Source organism: Sphaeramia orbicularis, chromosome 9, assembly GCF_902148855.1.
Source record: "Sphaeramia orbicularis chromosome 9, fSphaOr1.1, whole genome shotgun sequence".
NCBI classification, from domain to species: domain Eukaryota; kingdom Metazoa; phylum Chordata; class Actinopteri; order Kurtiformes; family Apogonidae; genus Sphaeramia; species Sphaeramia orbicularis.
Window position 1 is genome coordinate 26,124,945 of NC_043965.1, and position 19,944 is coordinate 26,144,888.

Sequence of the window (19,944 nt, forward strand, 5' to 3'; positions counted from 1 at the left end):
CTGCATCCACGGGGAACCTACAGTCCTTCCTGTCTTCCTGTCTTGTTTGTTTTCCGTCTGTTGGTTTGAACATGGCGGTCGTGTTGTTACGGAGGTCGGCGTCCTCTCTGTTGTTTACCAGAAGGTTATATGGCCCGCAGCTTAGTGCTGCCTGCTCATACCACAAAAAGGTAACAAAACTCAAAGTACTTGACATGTCACAGCCACGTTTGTAGTCATCTTATGTCACCTACGTTGTATTGACACAGATGCGCGTGCGCTGCCCATGTCCTCCTAACAGTACTGACAAGTTTATTAGTTTTAACATGTGAATCCAAATGACAAAACAGTTCGTTGTTTCCATGTCCGTTTTTTCTCTAAAGGTGGTGGACCACTACGAAAACCCAAGAAATGTGGGCTCTCTGGATAAAAACGCAAAGAACGTGGGGACTGGCTTGGTGGGAGCTCCAGCCTGTGGTGATGTTATGAAACTTCAGGTAAGGAGGTCACAGACACGGACACAAAGCAAGTCCCAAAACAACATGTTTACATCCATCTGCTGTCCTTATCTACCAGATTGAGGTGGATGAAAACGGAAAGATCGTTGATGCAAAATTCAAGACATTTGGCTGCGGTTCAGCCATCGCCTCCAGTTCTTTAGCAACTGAGTGGGTAAAAGGGGAAATCGGTAAGTTGGTGCAATGGTAGTAAATAAAATAATTTACAAGTTCCATGTGTCTTGATTATTGATAATCAGGTTATTTTACTTCCCTTCTACAGGTGGATGAAGCTCGAAGATCAAGAAACACAGACATGCCAAGAAACTGTGCCTTCCCCCAGTCAAACTTCACTGTTCTAGTAAGTTCAACAACCAAGTTCAAGCTTATCTAACCCTCTAAGTAAAGTGACAAAGATGAAGCCATAGAATCTACTTGCCAAGTGTCTGGAAGTCATGTGCAACGGTTTTTTTTTGACTGCATAGTGGAGGCCAAAAATTATTGGAATAGAGTTTTCATTTGGTTTTTTTTGTTCTTTTTAATTGGACCATTAAAATATCAATAAAATGAATTAAATATCCTAGGCCATCATCATGCTAAGTATACCAATAACTATAGAATCACGCCATCTAAAGAGATTGAGGTCATTGTCCTTTCAAAAAACTGTCCCACCAATCGTGTTCCTTCACTGAAGAAGCCAAATTCCCTGTCAGATATGATTGTGGTTAAACTGATGGTGATGTAAGCCTTCTCTGATCATGAAGTAAATATTAAAGTTTAAAGTGGGTATAACACTAGAACTGACTTCATCTGATATTTTTTGTGCTCGGAACAAAGATCTGCATGTTTTGTGAACATTATGAAATAAAATCCTGTTTTAGAAGCAAAAAAAGGTCAAGTGATTATATTCAGTTCTGTCAGATGTTTAATCATTTTGGCCACCACTGTATATAACCTTAGGGACTGACATACAGGGTGGGGAAGCAAAATTTACAATGAACATTTAGTTGTTTTTTCTCAGCAGGCACTACGTCAGTTGTTTTGAAACCAAACATATATTGATGTCATAATCATACGTAACACTATTATCCAAACCTTTTCAGAAACTTTTGCCCATATGAGTAATCGGGAAAGCAAACATCAAAGAGTGTGTGATTTGCTGAATGCGCTCGTCACACCAAAGGAGATTTCAGAAATAGTTGGAGTGTCCATAAAGACTGTTTATAATGGAAAGAAGAGAATGACTATGAGCAAAACTATTACGAGAAAGTCTGGAAGATATTATTAAAGAAGAATGGGAGAAGTTGTCACCCGAATATTTGAGGAACACTTGCGCAAGTTTCAGGAAGCGTGTGAAGGCAGTTTATTGAGAAAGAAGGAGGACACATAGAATAAAAACATTTTCTATTATGTAAATTTTCTTGTGGCAAATAAATTCTCATGACTTTCAATAAACTAATTGGTCATACACTGTCTTTCAATCCCTGCCTCAAAATATTGTAAATTTTGCTTCCCCACCCTGTATATCCAGATGCTCAGTTTTCATCTTCATATCATGTTTTCCATATCAATATATGTCACTTTATGAGATCAAATCTGTTGTTGCCCTTTACTAAATACTTTCGTTCTTTTTTCAGTGCTTGCAGAAGATGCCATAAAAGCTGCGCTGTCAGATTACAGACTAAAACAGGACAAGAAGTAGAGGTGTGTTGGTGTTAGTATGTAACACACTGATGCCTCACCTCCAGTCCTGTAACATGTGATAGCAGCGCTGCATGGGAGACTGGTTACCAGAATACTTCATCAGATCTCATCAGATCTTGTACAGCTCTAAGAGTTGTATTCCTTTTAAATATCTTCATCTAAGTTGGGGTATGCACATGGTGATTAAGGCCCTACTTGTTTCCTTATAACAAGTAGTTCATTCAAAGATGCTGATTTTGGAGCTTTGGGTTTGTAACAAGTCTGTTAAAGCATTTTGATTTAATTTATTTTAGAAAGGAGCTCAACAATGTTCCTAGTTTGGGTTTTTACAAAGGAGATGAGTAATAAATAAGGAATTACAGGTTTATGTTTTTGTACATTTTTGGCATTAAGACTTTATTTTGGCTTGATTGTACAAATTCACCAGTCAGTCATGGAGGATTCAGTATGAAAAGAACAATATATTCTATATAAAGCGGAGCCAATATACACATATCAGCATTATACAGAATATTGTGTGAAATTGTGGGCTTGTTGTGAACTTATTAAGAATGAAATTAATAAAGAATAAACATTTTTTCAGTGTGTCCATGGTGTTGTCATCTGCCAGATCCTGCATCAAGTGGAGCCACTCTCTGTTGGCGTAGGAGTGTCTTTTTCAGGACGAGAAGCACTGCTGCCATTAGGAGGGCTACTAGTACACATAACACAGCCAGTAGGGCGATGACCACGGCAGTGTCCTGTTGTATGGACGGCCGTGGGTCAGCAGTGGGCCAGGGTCCTACTCTGTTTGTAGAAAGCAGAGGTCCTGTCCCTTCAGTTGAGGTGGAGTTGGTCTGAGGGTACCGTCCTGTCACATTGTCTCTACACTTCTGTTCCTCATCAGGTATAGAAGTGGTTTTTAAACTGGACTGGCTTACAGATTGTGTTTTATTCAGGGATAAGCACTCATCGTAGCTAAGCATCTCTAAAGAGTATTGTTCAGGTAATATTCTAGTTTTGGGAGCAGATTTATAAAGTCCAACAGTTGTTGCTTTTCGTGACATATCATTTTCCAAGCTTCCCAATATCAGCATCTCATCTAATACACTCCTGAAACCAGGTGTTGAAGCCTCCACTGGGAGGGTTTCCATGATTTGTTCTTGTGCCACATGATGTGTCCTTTGATTTGGCTTCAGGAGACGAGGACAGATAGTCATGACAGAGAGGTTTAAAAGCAGACGGTGAGCAAGATGGACCGGTTCAGTGCAAACCAGGTCTGTGGCCATCTTTATTCGACCACTCAGCAGCCAGCGGTACAGATACAAAATGTCACACTCGCATACCCACAGGTTGTTGGTCAGGTCCACAGATCTGAGACGTGGAAGGCTGTCAAAAGCACTCTCAGGGACTGAACGCAGGCAGTTGCTGTTGATCTTCAGGACCTGCAGGTTGACCAAGCTGGACAACGAGGGCAGGTCCAAAGCAGAGATGCAGTTGGCTGAAAGGTCTAAGTGGGTAAGAGAAGGTGGGAGATTTTGAGGCAAGCTTGTGAGTTTATTTCCCTTCAGTGTGAGGACCTTTAGCTTGTTAAGGCCCTGAAGCGCCCCAGGCTGAATGGCACGGATTTGGTTGTCCTCCAGATCCAGGCGGGTAAGGTTCCCCAGATGTCTCAGGCCACCTGAGGTGATGTAAGTGATGCGGTTTTCTTGCAGCAGAAGGGACTCCAGGCTTGGAGGCAGGCCACGAGGGAACCGGGCAAGCAGATTATGACTGAGGCTGAGCTCCTGCAGGCCAGACAGGGGCCTGAGGAGGTGGTCCACGTTGCAAAGTTGGTTTTTGGCCACAGAGAGAGCTGACGTACTGAGAGGGACTGAGCCAGGAAGTGATCTGAGGCCCAGCGATTCGCACAGAACAAAAAATCCTTGACGAGGACAGCAACAGCCAGGAGGACAGAAAGACACTGTGAAGCAGGTCAGAGGACAGATGCAGAGAACCAGTAGGATACCACATCTGCACCAAGGCATGACTCACTGAGAAGGACAAAACAAGAGACATGTACAAAAAACTGCACCAGAAACATCACGATCGCACACTTCTTAAAAAACACTTACCATTTTTCTGATTCTTGTACTATCTGCTCCTCCGAGGGGACGGGCAGGCCTGTTTCCTCATGGTCCTTGCGGGATGCACGGTCTTTCTAAAGATAACTACTGCGGAGAATTCCAGGCAGGTGCTCATCAAAGTTTAATGGCAGCCTTAAGGTGCAAGATTACCTATTCTGGGTCCTCTTCACCATCTAAATTGATTGAGAGGTCCTATTGTTTGTCAGTGGCAGACAGTGAAAGGGATCAAAATGCTTACAGCAGGGAGATAGGCAGAGTGTACAGAAACAGTCCAGTAACTCCAGATGTCCCAAAACTTCCCTTATCTACTCTTCCTGGACGGCAGGAGCCAGACACTACCTTAAATCTATCAAACAGGTGTCGGACACAGTGTTCCTTAGTGGTCCAGCCTCCGTGTGTCTTTCTGTCATTTGTCAGGAGGAGTGAAAGTGAAGGGGTAGTATTTTCTCGAATTATTTAGCAACTCATTGACAAAAGAGCAGGGAATCTGACCCTAGTCCAAGGCTCTGTAAGGGCTCACGTTTCAAACACCACTGTTTCACTGGCTTTTGAGCTGTTATACCATCGTGTGTGATGTTTGATTTCTGGTTGAATTGATAATGGTTCAGATGATCAGATTTTACGATTGAAATTATTAATATTAATATCAATTTTGATAACTTTTTAGAATTTTTGAAATACATTCATGACCTGTCCTGATAAGACTAATGAAGACTAGAAGACAATTTATCGACAGTGTTTGAAAATGTCAAAGATGGTCTTGGATCCACCCCATATTAAATGTGTTTGTCACTTATTCCAAAGTTTCATGAGAAATATTTCAGTAGTTTTGGCATAATCCATCTTACAACCAAACAAAGTAAAATAAAGTATAACAAAAGAAAGTCCTTGACGATAGTGAAGCTTTACACTAAATACTGTAAAGTAAATGCTGTAAACAATAGTACCTCTTGCTGTTGAAGCAGTGATGAAACATACAGCAACAGTATATGTAAGCAGTAAATGGTCTTCACTTTAAAAGGAAAAGTTGTGAGTTTTTGTGTCCACAAATCAGTGTGCAAAGATTTGTACACACAATACACACATACACAATACACACAATTGTTTTGGAGCAAAGGGCTCTGTATGTATTTGGTTTACTGTTGATGAATTATTTACACCATCTTGTACAGTAGCCAGTGTAGTACAAAGGGGCTCTTGTCATTTCTGGGCTCTGCTACCCTCTGCAGTGCTGTGTTTCAGTTTGATGTTGATATCTGACAGATGTTAAAAAAAAAACAAAAAAAACATTAGAGCTGGTTTTATTTTACTGAATGAACACTGCACATAGTGTGTAACACAATTAAGCTGAAGCAATAGAGCTAAAATAATATCACAAATCTGACATTTGGGCAATTACTTTAAAAATAGCTACCCGTGATTCCTGAGTGGAGGCCACTCAAAATTACAGATTCCAGAGTTGAACATAATGTGCACGTAGCAAGCATCCTCTTTTTTAGACCGTCCCCTCCTTGTCTAATCCTAGGTTTCCTCTTAGAGACTCGTCTCTCATCATCAAACTGCTTTCTCCACTGCTGCATTTTCAGTAATGACAGAAATCTCTTTATCATCAGTATTTTATTAAACACAAGCAAAACAAAAATTGTCATTTTGTAAACAAAAAGACCTGTCACTTACAGAGGAAGCTGTCTGGAAACAGCTGAGGATAACCATGAGGTTCAACAAAATGATCATGTAATCTTTATAAAATTCTGGCCCATGAATCTTTCAAAGATGAACATTACAGTCTGAGACAGTAAGGGGATGGTGAATTAAAGAGCTTTTACACAGTCTGCTTCATAATGTGATCTGAATTTTATGTCATATCAATTCAAGTTGATATGAGACATCCAGTATTTTACTGTAGGTCAAATCAGATGAGATCAATAATACAGACAAAGCAACTCAACTCACTATCCCATTACCCATGATTTATGAAAAAAAAAAAATATATATATATATATATATATATATAAAAAAGATTATATTTAAACAATAACCCTATTATTTTTAATTTATCATATATAGAAGTAATATACCCAAAAAGAAAAGCAAAGCCACACCAAAGACCAAATGAAGTCTGTAAACCAGAATGTATTTTCCAGTTGATTATCAACCAAAATAAATATTCAGGCAAAATGATACTCAAATCAACTACTATATAAATTATACAGCTTTATAGCTTTTATTTTCAGCTACCCAAAACAGAGACAACTACAATTTGTGTCTTTGGTGTAAGGCCTAATGAGCAAGGAGTGAAAGGAAATACAACATATGACATAACACTGAAAATACTAAATGATGCTAAAGAAAGTAAATGTAAAGAAAGTTTTTTTTTTCCATCAAGTTTACTGCTGTCAAGCTTTGCTTTATTTACAGCAGCAACGATTTTGCTCTATATGACTGACTGAGGCAGTCCAGCAGTGAGCGTACAGATGTTGAATTATACAGCAGGACATACAGAGGAGATTCCTCTGTCTCGGCAGGCATACAAAGTTATACAGAAGTGGATTTATTAACACAGGAGTATTCACTGTTGTTATTTCTACTCAGTGAATAACACATAGAGGATGCTCAGAGGGGAGCTTTTTTTTTTTTTTTTTTGTAAAAAAAAAAAAAAAAATGCTGGATTAGTTTTGCCACAAAATAATGGTACCTCATTTACAGAGTGGTCTGGTATTAATCAGGGTGTTAAGACTTGAAGTAAAAAGTTTAACGTTGCTCATTAGACATTATAACAATGTCCTTACAGTAAAGACGTACAGGCCACAGACTGGATACTGGCATGTGGTCTTTAATTCAACACAGTTTAATGTGTTCAAAGTTTCATCAAGTTTCATCAGATTTCAGCTCTTTACTTACATCTCTTATGTTTCTTTCTTTTGTTTATTTATTATTTCACTCTTTCTTTCTTTCTTTCTTCCCATTGTGGTGCTTGTAGTTCATGTCTTCAGAAAGTCTAATATTTAATAAATTGATTTTTTTTTCTTGTAAGGACAGAGCCTCACAGACACATTTCTTACAGTAAATCTAAATTCTATTCATCTCAGGGTTGTGCTGATTATGTGTGTGGAATAACCAACCCGTGTGATTCTAGTTCTGTGTCGTGGTTGCTAGTGTATATGTGATGTTGGGGGTGAACGTGCCTTAGTGGTAGGCCTTTTTCAGGTGGCAGGTGCACACGGGCTGACTGGAGCTGGTGCTGGGGCTGGATCTCTGCTGCACCTCCTCCCTGTGCTTTGACTGCTCCTTGTGTCTGGGCTCCTCTCGGCGCTTCTCCACCTCCTCTGTGTCCCTGACCCTTCTGACTTCCTGGCGAGGTGATGACCTGACGTCTCGGCCCCTCTCTCCCACCAGAGCCTTGGAGGGCATGCGCAGGTTCTTGGGGGAGGACATGCTCTGAGTCTGGACCCTCTTGACGTGGTCCACGGCGTACGGCCTTTCGTGGAGATCGCCTGAGTTCTTGCGCCCTGTGGTTTTATCTGCCATGTACTTCCGGGGTGGATTGGGAGGGGGCTTGTAGGCCTCCAGCTTACGTTTGTGACTCATGGCTGAAGCACAGCAGATGATAAAGACCATGACGATGAGGAGGGAGGTCACAACTATGATGATGAGTAGATTTTCCTGCAGGAAGTCCACCACCCGACTCAAGACAAAATCCTTCAGGCGGATCATGGTGGTGGTGATGGTGTTGGTGAGTGAAGGTGTGTTAGTGGTAGCAGTGACCACAACAGGTGCACGGGTGGAGAAAGAGACGGGGAAAAGGAGTTCCAGCTCTGCATCACCACTGCCGTCCATGGAAATGTTGTAAAACATGGGAGTGGCATGGCACACACTGCACCAGAGGGAGATCAGTGTCACACAGGTGACATAAAACGTCATGTGGGACTTCATTTTCTCTTTTCCTGCAACAACAAAAGAAGTGACATTTAATGTTATAAATTCATGTCAAACAGAAGTACATTCATTCCCCTCGTATAAGGTTTTCTAATACTGTTTTTTATCTTTGTCACATGTATAAAACCTTGTAGTGTGTAGCAAATCACATTTTCTGTCTTTAGTGTAACTGTAATGTAGTTGGAATGAGGTTAGATTTCATTTTAAGTTGTTTTAGCTGTATTATTATTATTATTATTATTATTATTATTATTATTATTATTATTATGAAGAAGAAGAAGAAGAAGAAGAAGAAGAAGAAGAAGAAGAAGAAGAAGAACTGACTAGTTCATATTGAATTATTCTTTCTTAGTTTAAGTTATTCAGGGATTATGAGGAAAGGTCTGATTTGTGGAAGCTGAAAAAGTCCCAGCTTTTGTGGGGTTGTTTTATTTTTTCATATTTTATCGTAAACTCTGTAAACTACACTGTTTCCCATAATAGGAGTAAATTATTTTTATCTTTTCTCAAGAAATGATTGTGACAATGTGATTAATTCTTGAGAGATAAAATGTAAATGGGACTCAGTATGTAATCATAGAACCTGGTGGAAGGTGATTACTGATGTGTACAAATAGGAATAAAAAAAGAGGAATGTCTTTAAAACAAAGCTATTCCAACTGTATGGGCAACAGTGTATTAACACTGGAGGAAAAAGACAAGACAGAGCTTTAACCTGTAATTTTTGTTTCAGTTCATATTAGATTGTTGTCCTTTTCATTTATAATGTGGATGTTTGGTGATATGTAAAAGCAGATTTTCTTATACTGGGTCTTTATTGAGTTTTCTGATCGTAATGAACTAAACTGAACTAAATGTTTCAGTTTTTATAGTAGCTTTATTTATTTATTTATTAATTTATTTCCTCATTTTTCAGTTGATTCAGTTCTTTTGCCGCAGCTACCTTTCATTTCCATTAACCATGATAAGCCTGGTTTCCATCTTGCCTCAGGTTCTTCTAGGTTTTCTGCCTTTCTCCATCTTGCTCCAGATCTATTTTCGCAGTAGCAGAGTAGCCATTACTTATTTGGGGTGGAGACAGTGAGTTTGGTGCTGTAGGACTTATAATTTGTAAAGTAGTGGGAGGCCACCCATCCACCACACCAAAGCCAGGAGGAAGCTATATTCCACAGGCAGCGCAGAGGCGTGGGAGACCTGTGGCTGTGGCCTCTATATTTACACTGGGCAGCAGCTGCTGTGCACCAGCCCACAGCAACACAGACCTGATGGAGATATTTCTGCTTCCAAGGAAACCTGCATTTACTTACAGTACATCTGACTGGATAAACTTGTCGTCCCAGTATTACTTTTCATCCAGCCTTCTCTGTCCCTGTTTCTCCTCTGGCCTTCCAGTGTCAAGACAAAGATAAACTGCAACCTTTTCAGAAGAGCTCAGTCTCCTGCATTTAAAACCTATTTAACTCTTGACTTGGTGTGTAATTATCCAGTGCTAAGACAAGCTTCTAATCATCATACTGTAGTGAACCTGCTGCTGCTCAGATTTACACTGCACTGTGTGAAACCCCCTCCCTGTGTGGTCGAACATACAGTATATACTCAGCCTGACCAGATGGTGGGAGGGGTCTCCATCCTTGAATGTACATCTATAGGGCTGTTGTACCCCTTCAATCCCTATAATTATAGCCATAAATACATTTCCTGTACTTCACCGGTGGGTCAACATTACCTTCCTCTGAAGGCCATCCTAATTACAGGTACTTAATTAATCCATTACATGATATTTCAGAACTTAACCTTCTCATGCCTTATTTTTCAACCATGGTACTATTGATGTTGGGTTAATATAAATGAACACAGACAATCTGTAAAAAGCACATACACTGGAACATCATATTTGAACAATATATTGGGGATTTGTAATGTATGAGGTTTTATATTTTAACGATTGTACGCATGTAGTGACTAAGGTCTAATAGATCATTTCAAGTGTGTTGAAATAATCTGTTATAATCAAGACAAGTGTGAAGTTTTATGATGTAAAATATGTTTATTATAATGTCTTCTATAACGTCATCTACCTAGAAGTGGACCAAAGGAAGTCCTTTCTTATTTTATGTAGTTAATGGAAACTCTACATAATCGTAGCAAAAAAAAAAGCTTTTACCACAACATTCAATAAAATCTCATTTTCACTAATAAACTTAAAGCCAATGTTATGATGTTTCATTGACTATAGCAGTCGCATCCCAAAAAAGACAATGATTTTTGACTGTATTTTTAAAGATAATGGATATATTGTGTTTTCTTTTCTTTTCTTTTGGATTTGACAAGTGGTAAAACAACTTCATTTGTGGATTAAACGAGAGAAAGAGAATACAATAAGACGACATACAGTAAATCCTCTGAAACTATTTGAAAATATTCATAACATATATGACACAAACATAAGGGATTTAACATAAATAAAAAAATTTTCAACAATGTATTTTATATTACTATAGAAATACTTGCACCAATGCACATTAATATAATATAACATTAATAATCTATAACCTAATAGACCAGATGGTAAATGGAGTTGATCCTATTCAGACATCACATCTTCACGGTCCTGAAATCTTTAGCTGTTTTCTTCCTTCTAAACACTATTTTAATATCTATAAATATAAATCCATACTTACAGGATGTTTTATCCTGGGTTTATCCTCTGATCACAAGGCGGTGCAGAAGACAGACGAGAAAATGACGGAGACAGAGGATAACGAGAGAAAAGTAAGCGTGGAAGAGAGTTTCCGAGCATCCACCCGCCCTGATGACTTAGACTGACTTCTTTTTTTTTCTGAGCTCTAAAAAGCCTGCTCACTGCAAAACCATGTCCATCCCTCTATTTTCTCCTTCTCCTCCCTCTTTTTCTGCCTCCCATCCTCCTTCTTGTTTTATCTGACCTTATGGGGCAGTAGTTTAGGTAGATTGAACCCTTCTACTGTACACTTTGTCTGCACTGTCAGAGGGAACAATCACACAGAAGACAATGACCTCTGGGTAATGACTCATTTAAACACTCCTCAAGAGGAGAGGGTCTTTATTTTGAGTAGAAATAATGTTTATTGAAGTATTTACTGATGAGAATGGTTTGATTTTGTCAAACTTCTGTCACATTAGCTCCACTTAAAACTAAATGGTGCAGTGTTCGCTACATGAGTCCCATGTTTTAGGGGAATGAGTATTTCTGTACTTGGCAGGGCGAGTCTGAAGACTTCTCTGCCTCCCACTGAGTCCTCTCTAATTACGTCCCCTTGATTACAGCCTGTCTCTAAAGGGCATACAAGACCAGCACTGGGAGAAAGCACCCCTTTCATCCCAAAACACATGTACAGAGCGAACATATAAACTTCATGGTCTTTAAGAAGCGCTTATCTTTCAGTATGCCTCTAAATATGTAGGAGTGTCTATTTAAGGTCACTCATACCTCCTTTCTAAATTTCATTTGGTTATTTTGACAGATGGTGTGAGATGGTGGCAATACATCTTTTAGGCCTGGGAGTCGAGTGTGAACAAGGCAGCAATTTACGAGACTAAGGGGTGTAAAAGAAACAGGTTAAGGGAATTTAAGATATAGGGTTTTGTGTGTGTGTAGGATTTTCTGGTACAGAGCTTTACCAGTTATTTCCAGTTCAAATGCAGTGCAAATCCAGTTTCCAGTGCAAATCTAAAATTGTTCAAACTATCAAATTAAATCAAATCAATTTTATTTGTAGAGCCCTATATCACAACAAGGTTGCCTCACAGGGCTTTACAGAATTAGGTGTGAAAACATGAATATCACTACAGTACAGGGTGGGGAAGCAAAATTTACAATATTTTGAGGCAGGGATTGAAAGACAGTGTATGACCAATTAGTTTATTGAAAGTCATGAGAATTTATTTGCCACAAGAAAATTTACATAATAGAAAATGGTTTTATTCTATGTGTCCTTCTTCTTTCTCAGTAACTGTCTTCACACGCTTCCTGAAACTTGCGCAAGTGTTCCTCAAATATTCGGGTGACAACTTCTCCCATTCTTCTTTAATAGTATCTTCCAGATTTTCTCGTAATAGTTTTGCTCATAGTCATTCTCTTCTTTCCATTATAAACAGTCTTTATGGACACTCCAACTATTTTTGAAATCTCCTTTGGTGTGACGAGTGCATTCAGCAAATCACACACTCTTTGACGTTTGCTTTCCTGATTACTCATATGGGCAAAAGTTTCTGAAAAGGTATGGATAATAGTGTTAGGTATGATTATGACATCAATATATGTTTGGTTTCAAAACAATTGACGAAGTGCCTGCTGAGAAAAAACAACTAAATGTTCATTGTAAATTTTGCTTCCCCACCCTGTAGCAGCATGCAAGTTAAAGAATGTATGCATTGCAGGTGTTTCCTGTGCAAACTGGACCTTTCAGCCACTTTTGTGGAGAAGGGAGCATCAACATATGAACACCCCTCCATTTTTCAACTATGCACTGCTAGTCATACCCTAATCATTACTTATGATTTCTCTTAAAAATGTTTTTGAGTACATATCCTGATAAAGAGCAAGAGACGCTGACTATCAGGCACACAAAAGAATATAATTCAACCAGAGCATTCCTGTTTATTTGGGCAGCTCAGATGTGATCCATCACATCATTTTGACCCAGACTGATTCAAACACTGATTCACTGCTGCACTGAAAAAAATCAAAATCTTACCACGTGTATTTTTCTCATTTCTAGTCAAAATATCTCATCACACTTAAAATAAGACATAATCACCTGAAGAGTAACTTTTCAGTGAGATATACTGAACTTATTTTTAGACAATAGATCTTTTTTTTTTTTCTTAATTCAAGAATTTTTTTGCTCAATTCAAGCAAAAAAAAATCTGCCAGTGGAACAAATGAAAATAATCGTGGTACAATTTCTTGAAATAGGATTTTCAAGATATTGTCTAAAATAGATATTGTCCAAAATAAGTGCTTATATCTCACTGAAAAGTTACTCTTTAGGTGATTATGCCTTATTTTAAGTGTAATGAGATATTTTGACTAGAAATAAGAAAAATACACTAAGATTTTGATTTTTCCAGTGTGAACAAAGTCACTCAGTTAAACTTACAAATGATCATTTTAGCTATAGTCAAAGGTGGCAACGTGAAAAACATGACATTACGGCTGAATGAGTATCTTTCATTTGCCTGTTAAATACTACAGGGGTTGGACAAAATAATGGAAACACCTTAAAAAATCAACAAAATATAATTTAATATGGTGTAGGTCCTCCTTTTGCGGCAATTACAGCCTCAATTCTCCAAGGTATTGATTCATACAACTTGTGAATTGTTTCCAAAGGAATTTTAAGCCATTCTTCAGTTAGAATACCTACCAACTCTTTTAGAGACGATGGCGGTGGAAATCGACGTCTTACTTGAATCTCTAAAACTGACCATAAATGCTCAATAATGTTGAGGTCTGGGGACTGTGCCGGCCATACGAGATGCTCAACTTTATTAGAATGTTCCTCATGCCATTCTTTAACAATTCTAGCTGTATGGATTGGGGCATTATCATCTTGAGGTGAAGGTGTTTCCATTATTTTGTCCAACCCTTGTATTTGACCAGTATTAAAGTGAAAGTCGTTATTGAAGTGAAAGTGGGAACAGAAATTGTTGAAGGACTGACATTTCAAACGTTTTAATCTGACACCTATGATGCACACCTTCCAAATCATACATTAAGAAAAACCACAGCTGCATTATTTTTGAGACCCCTAAAATCACGGCATGATCATGATTAAGGATTGACTGATGTAAGAGGATCTCTATATTAGTCTTAATGTGATTGTACCATGATGCTTTTGAATTTCCTAAAAAACCTGCTTAGGAATTTTTATTGATTTGACATCGACAAGTGCCTCAGATAATGTCAACATATGCAGGAAATGTTCTGATCTATTGTCCTGACCATTTGAGGACATATTGGAGTTGGAGCTCTGAGGACAATAGTAGTAAGTCAGTATAATGTCTTCTGCAGTTTATATTATGGGTCATGACTGCAGCTTGTTATAACCTCTGTCAAATACACCCTATTCTGATGCTGTTCAGTAAATAAAGTTTGCACTGGAGTCAAACATACAAAAGAAATGTACATACAAACATTCAACAGGAACAATACACTCCATTTTAAAAATTCTTTATTAATTTTTCTTATAATCAATGTTTGATAGTTGAAGCAAGAGTAATGAACAAAAATGCAGAGCTGACCTCCACACGAGGCTTCATCCTGGTTTGTTTTTGTCAGATTTACTTTCTTGTGATAATCATACGACCTCTAATATAAGGTTCTGCTTTTCTCATGACGCATTATGGCAAGGTGCAGGGAACACAGACAAGGGGAAACATTTAAAACCCACCTCCCATACAGATACCCTCTTCAGCACAACCACAAAACAAAACAAAAAAACATTACAGAAAATATGGTCATGTTATTTACACAGCTTTCACTCATTTGTCTAGACCTTAATTACAAACATACATCTATCCTTTCAACTGCACGCTTCTCCGACCTACAGTGTCCCTTTGGATCGTTATTCACTACTCCTCAAAACTTAGCTCTTGTGCCGACAGTACTAAAATTAATCTATAGAGTGGCAGTCTGATAGATACGACGGGGCAGTAGAATATAAGACAGACCCACATTTCTGTAGCACTCTGTAGATTTCCTTCCACTATTTGAAATGACTAGCTCCTCAAATTGAGGATTGCATGTCAAAGCCATGATGACTGCGCTTCTTGGTTTGACATCAGTTTATAATACCCGTACCGTGGTGCAAAGTTTTATAATGTCAGGCGCGCAATGCTTCTGACAAACCCTGATCATGATGGGCTGGCAGGACTAAAGGACGTAAAGAGTCCACTGAATACAGCGTTTGTACCAGGTATAGCACCTCAAAGTGGTTTTCAATCTGGGCACCTAACAAATCTTCCATTTTCTACATAAATCTACTCACACAACAGTCCCCTAAAACACTTCCATGGTCATCTCTATGGCACTTTCAGGTCTTAACAGTGGTAACAAGAATTGAAGGCAAACAACAGACTGAACCATTACCCGTCTCAGCTTCCCACTGGGAAACAAATCTAAAACATGAGGGGGGGAAGAAAAGAGCTGGCTGATCCAGCAAAACAGCTCAGATTGGACAGTTCAATGGTTCCATAGCTAGACTAAACAGGGAACATTTCCGAAATAACCATTACAAAAAACCAAGTAGTGGAAGTGCTAAGAGGGATATAAGCACAGCTGGAACAAGAAAAAAAGGTTAAAATTAAGGAAAGATTAAGTACAAATAACCCAACTATTCAATTCATCCAAGATAGGTCTAGAACATTCTACTGCCAGTTGATTTCATTAACCCCCCATTAGAAATAAAGCAGAATACTCCATAATGACCACGACTTAAAAGGCCAAAGACATGAGGCACATAATTACATACTCCAGGCCTTTAAGATCAGTCATAAACAGCTTCTGTAGCAAACTCCAGTTTAATCACCTGATGGTTTCAAATAGTCAAATCGATGTGTGATTACTTGGTGTCATTTCAGATCAATTCCTAATTTGTTTGGACAGATAAACCAAATCAGAGGTTGGGTTATAACGGAAGAGACAGAAAATAATCCCACTAGACTTGACTACAAATGTATTGAGAAACCCTGTGGATAACAGTGAGGCTGGTGATGAAACCTCTTACAAAAACAAAGCAGAGGGAGCAGATGTCCTCTGCAAAAAGACTTACTTTTTCCATGGGCAGCACAAAAACATCACAAAGAAAACCAACCAGTGCAACTGTGTCACTACAGTAGAGCATTGGATTTTCCCCAACATTACAAACTGCCAATAAGGTCTGTGGAATGTGTCATTTTTTCATACAGCACGTTAATATAGAAAGACTGAAAGGAATGCATGTTTATATGGAATATTGTGTCCACTGTCAGCAGAGCATGTCAGACAGACAGGAAGCAACAGGAAAGAAAACAAAAAGGAAGAAGATGATGAAGAAAAGAAAGAGTGAAATCTGCTGCTGATTTGTGCAGCTTTGACAAAGAGAAGGACTTGTCTTTTATGGCCAGTCAGAGTGCTTAATGTGAACTGTTGCAGATAAATGTGCCTTACAACAGAATTTATTTGAGTAATTACATTGTTTATAATGTTAATTTACTAATCATAAATTTCCAGATGATTTTATTTTAAATTCATACTGAATTTTTGATGAAATCCCCATTTTCTTTGCAGTCTACAGCTCTGGCATAGAATGTTTGCACTCAATAGAAACATACTGTTAGGAGGTTTCAACACAAATTATAAACATGGCAATGTCCTTTTGGGAGACTTTGGGGGGGGTTGTCAGAAGATGAAATACTGACATCTACCAAAAATATTTGAGTGTACAATAGTAAAGGGAGAGAGTTGACACTGGAATTTTCTTGGACATATTACTGAAATGAAAATAATAAAGTAAGAGCTTTTTATACAAATACACACTAAAAATGACTGCCACAGAATAAAAGGAATAGAGTCCTTTGTCACTGAAAAACAAGAATATTTTCCTCTAAATTTGCAACTCATCCTTCTTATTCCACCTGTGTTAAATTGCGGGTAAGGGGCTGGCTAAGAAAACGTTCATCTGGAATGTTGCTGGGGGTCGTTGCTGGCAGGCCTCAGAGGAAACACTGTCATAGAGAGAAGCAGTGACAGGTCCTGCCCACCGCCCAGCCAATAGAACGTCCTGAATTGTAGTGGGTTGGGTAAAGGGGTCCTTAAATGGCAATTTTGGACATCTGCTCTTCAAGTTTGATGATTCGCTTCTCCTGACTGCTCACCAGGTCCTTGAGGGATTTGATTTCTTTCAAGATCTCCTCCAGCTTGGCTTCAGATTTCTGTGGGACACAGAAGACATGAGTGAGAGTTTGTGGCATGTTTCATACACCAGTCTAGTAGAATACTACAATAACTACCCCTTCTGTGAAACTAACACCTATTGGACCAACTCATTCCAGACCACTATATCAGCACGGCGCAAAAACACAACTAATGTCAGAAGTGCTACTTCATTCTCAGGCTGTAAATGCCATGTGGCAACACATGGGACTCTGAGGGTTAATGTGTTTCACCAGCAAGCTGCACTGAAGCCTAGCAGGCTGTGATTACAGAGTACAAGAGCAGAGACACACATGGGCTGGGTCCCAGGCGGGTGGCTGTGTTGTGGGTGAGGTGCAGCAGGGCAGCCAGCAGCAGGCGCCCAGAGCAGCAGACCCCTCAGTTTGTGGGTCAGAGAGTGGGTTGAACAGCATTTACAAATCCCCTCATGATGACAGCCAGCAATCTACCCTGCTGCTTCTAACTCACAGATACAGTTTGTCTGCCCAATACTGCAATGTTCAGAGACTGCAAGCTACAAAGGATGCCAGAAGTGAAGGGAATTAATGACAGAGAAGAGGCAGGACATAATCTGATGCCTGATGATGTCAACTGAATGTACAGCTGAGAAACATATTACAGTTGGTGTTTGGCATGTATTATCCTGATCATGTGATGGACTTTTTCTTGAGGAAAGTTTTTAGCTGCTCTAGCTGTAAAAATGTACTATACAAGTTCACTTAGACTTTCTATGACATTGCAATCTACAAAACTTTATTTGGCCAAATAAGGGATAATTGCAATCCTTGTGTGGATGACACAAGACTAGAGTGTTTAAAACCTATGAGTATTAATCATCCTGAACAGATTTATTATACTTTAATGATTGGCACTGCTGTACAATATCCAACTTAATATATAGCTATTTACTAAACAAATCTATAATTTGCTAAGAAAAAACATTGATATAAAAATTATTTGAGTCACTTGACAATCTTTGCATTGCTTCCGCTAGTAAGTCTCGGCATCGATTTTATTTTTTGTGACTTTAAAGAGCTTAGAGGGGAAAAAATACTCACAATCGATGGAGCTGGGGAAGCAGACTTGTTGGCAGGAGTTGAGTTCTCTGTGTTCTTGGATGCCTTGTTGTCCAAAATGTTCTTTTTGACCACCTTGAGGTCACGGTTCTTGCCCGGGACGTAGCCATTCTTGAGGGAGATGAGGATGGGTTCTCCGTTCTTGCCGTCGAACCAATCCTCTGCTTCCAGGGCAGGGTCCGGCCCAGCTGTGTCTGGGTACAAATCGTCCTGGAACAGGTCCGACTGAAACGGAAAAATGCGGTGACAAGCTGTCATTTAAACACTAGAACATTAGATGTTAGGGCATTCAAGAGCTGCCTGTGCCTGAGCAATCAAAATAAGGAGTAGTATAAGAAGTAGTTACTGTGTGAAAAGTAGCGACTAGAGATAAGCACTCACCTTTCTAGGTACGGTCATCACAACAGGCTCACACTTCCGTTCATGCAGTTTAAAAAACCTGGAAATGTATATCTTAATTACTTACATAGATATTACAAAACACACAGCATCAGTTATCATCAGACTAAGGATAATGTCATGATTACAGTCTGCCTTCTAGTGGTAAACCGAGAAACAGCACATTAAACAAATAATTTTCAAGACCTTCAAGAATGCCCTTTCAGACAGTCAGTGCAGAGTGGGTGGCAGTCAGGTGATGCTACCAATGTGAATACAAATCAATGCTAAATGATATCATATGTGTGCTGGTGGTTTTGTGTTTTCTGACCTTCCAAGAGATTCCATTGCTTTTACAGCTAAAGTTTCTACTTCTGAGTTTTTTTGTAAGGGTCTTCAAATATCTGAGGGAAATAATTTTAACCTAATACTTCAACAACTAGCTAATTTTTGGATGAGGAATTTCCATGTTAGCCCACAAATCACACTGTGACCTTCTCTCAGTCTCAAGTATGGATTTAAATAACTACTAAATTCTTATTAGGCAGGATGAGACCTAAAGTTTATTTACATCATATAGAGCAATTCATACAGAAAGACAGTTCAATGTGCTCATAAATAAATAAAACCTTATAAAAAGGTATCATACATCATAAAGGCAGAAATATAGAAAAAAAGAACACTTCAAATCATAATAACGAGAGTAATTAATAGTAATTTAAAAATGTTTAATGATTACTAGAGGGAAGTGTACAACTGAATTTACAATCTCATACAAGTCATACAATGAAATAAGAATTACTGAAGTGTTAAATCATAGACATGAGAATCGATACGTTTTTCTTAGATTAAAAATATTGATCTAAATTTAAATAAAGTTTGTTTTATACCGCAGCAGAACACAAATGCTGCTTCACATTTATTGCTGCTCTTGTAAATTTATTTCTTGGCTTTTCTTTAAACCCTCCAGTCATCTGTCAGTTTGTCACTTATCCTCTGATTTCACTGCAGGACTTTTTTTTTTTTTGCTGTCGTTAGACTTTTCCATAAACAAGGGAACTCATCAGCTGAAGGGATTGTGGTATGGTGCACGAAGGAAGTGACTACCAGGGCAGAATCCTTGAGATTGAGGAACAGGCAACAACATACTAGCGTTTTCTCAATTCCTTCTTCTTTTGCCTCCTCAGCTCATTGATGCTCGATAGTAACCTGGAAATGGATCTCAGTGTGCTATCTTGAAGGATGTCTCAATTCCCTTAGGTGCACACAGAGTACGGAGGAGGCTGACTGGAGGAGCTTTAGAACGTAAGACT

General features: G+C 38.8%; 4 protein-coding genes across 4 annotated transcripts in view; 1 reads left to right on the plus strand and 3 right to left on the minus strand.

Annotated features, from left to right (window-relative positions):
- Positions 1 to 22: 22 nt before the first annotated feature.
- iscua (iron-sulfur cluster assembly enzyme a) lies at positions 23 to 2,767 on the plus strand. The gene is made up of 5 exons (XM_030142793.1): positions 23 to 170; positions 363 to 476; positions 556 to 667; positions 760 to 837; positions 2,114 to 2,767. The coding sequence occupies exons 1-4, from the start codon at positions 72 to 74 to the stop codon at positions 765 to 767; spliced, it is 333 nt and encodes a 110-aa protein (XP_029998653.1). The 5' UTR covers positions 23 to 71; the 3' UTR covers positions 768 to 837; positions 2,114 to 2,767.
- Positions 2,768 to 2,779: 12 nt separating this feature from the next.
- On the minus strand, positions 2,780 to 4,186 carry tmem119a (transmembrane protein 119a). The gene has a single exon (XM_030144206.1). It carries the CDS (start codon positions 4,184 to 4,186, stop codon positions 2,780 to 2,782), a length of 1,407 nt encoding a protein of 468 aa, XP_030000066.1.
- A 3,050-nt stretch (positions 4,187 to 7,236) lies between these two features.
- Positions 7,237 to 11,033, minus strand: LOC115425329 (transmembrane protein 119a). The gene is made up of 2 exons (XM_030142792.1): positions 10,903 to 11,033; positions 7,237 to 8,229 (listed from the first exon to the last, which is right to left on the minus strand). Exon 2 carries the CDS (start codon positions 8,216 to 8,218, stop codon positions 7,472 to 7,474), a length of 747 nt encoding a protein of 248 aa, XP_029998652.1. The 5' UTR covers positions 8,219 to 8,229; positions 10,903 to 11,033; the 3' UTR covers positions 7,237 to 7,471.
- A 3,386-nt stretch (positions 11,034 to 14,419) lies between these two features.
- The window catches only part of coro1ca (coronin, actin binding protein, 1Ca), a 32,416-nt gene continuing 26,891 nt past the window's right edge, over positions 14,420 to 19,944 (minus strand). The window contains exons 9-11 of the mRNA XM_030143086.1: positions 18,635 to 18,692; positions 18,236 to 18,478; positions 14,420 to 17,176 (exon numbers count right to left, since the gene is read on the minus strand). Of these exons, the coding sequence (XP_029998946.1) occupies positions 17,057 to 17,176; positions 18,236 to 18,478; positions 18,635 to 18,692 (421 nt within the window). The 3' untranslated portion in view covers positions 14,420 to 17,056. The remainder of the gene's footprint in view (positions 17,177 to 18,235; positions 18,479 to 18,634; positions 18,693 to 19,944) is intronic.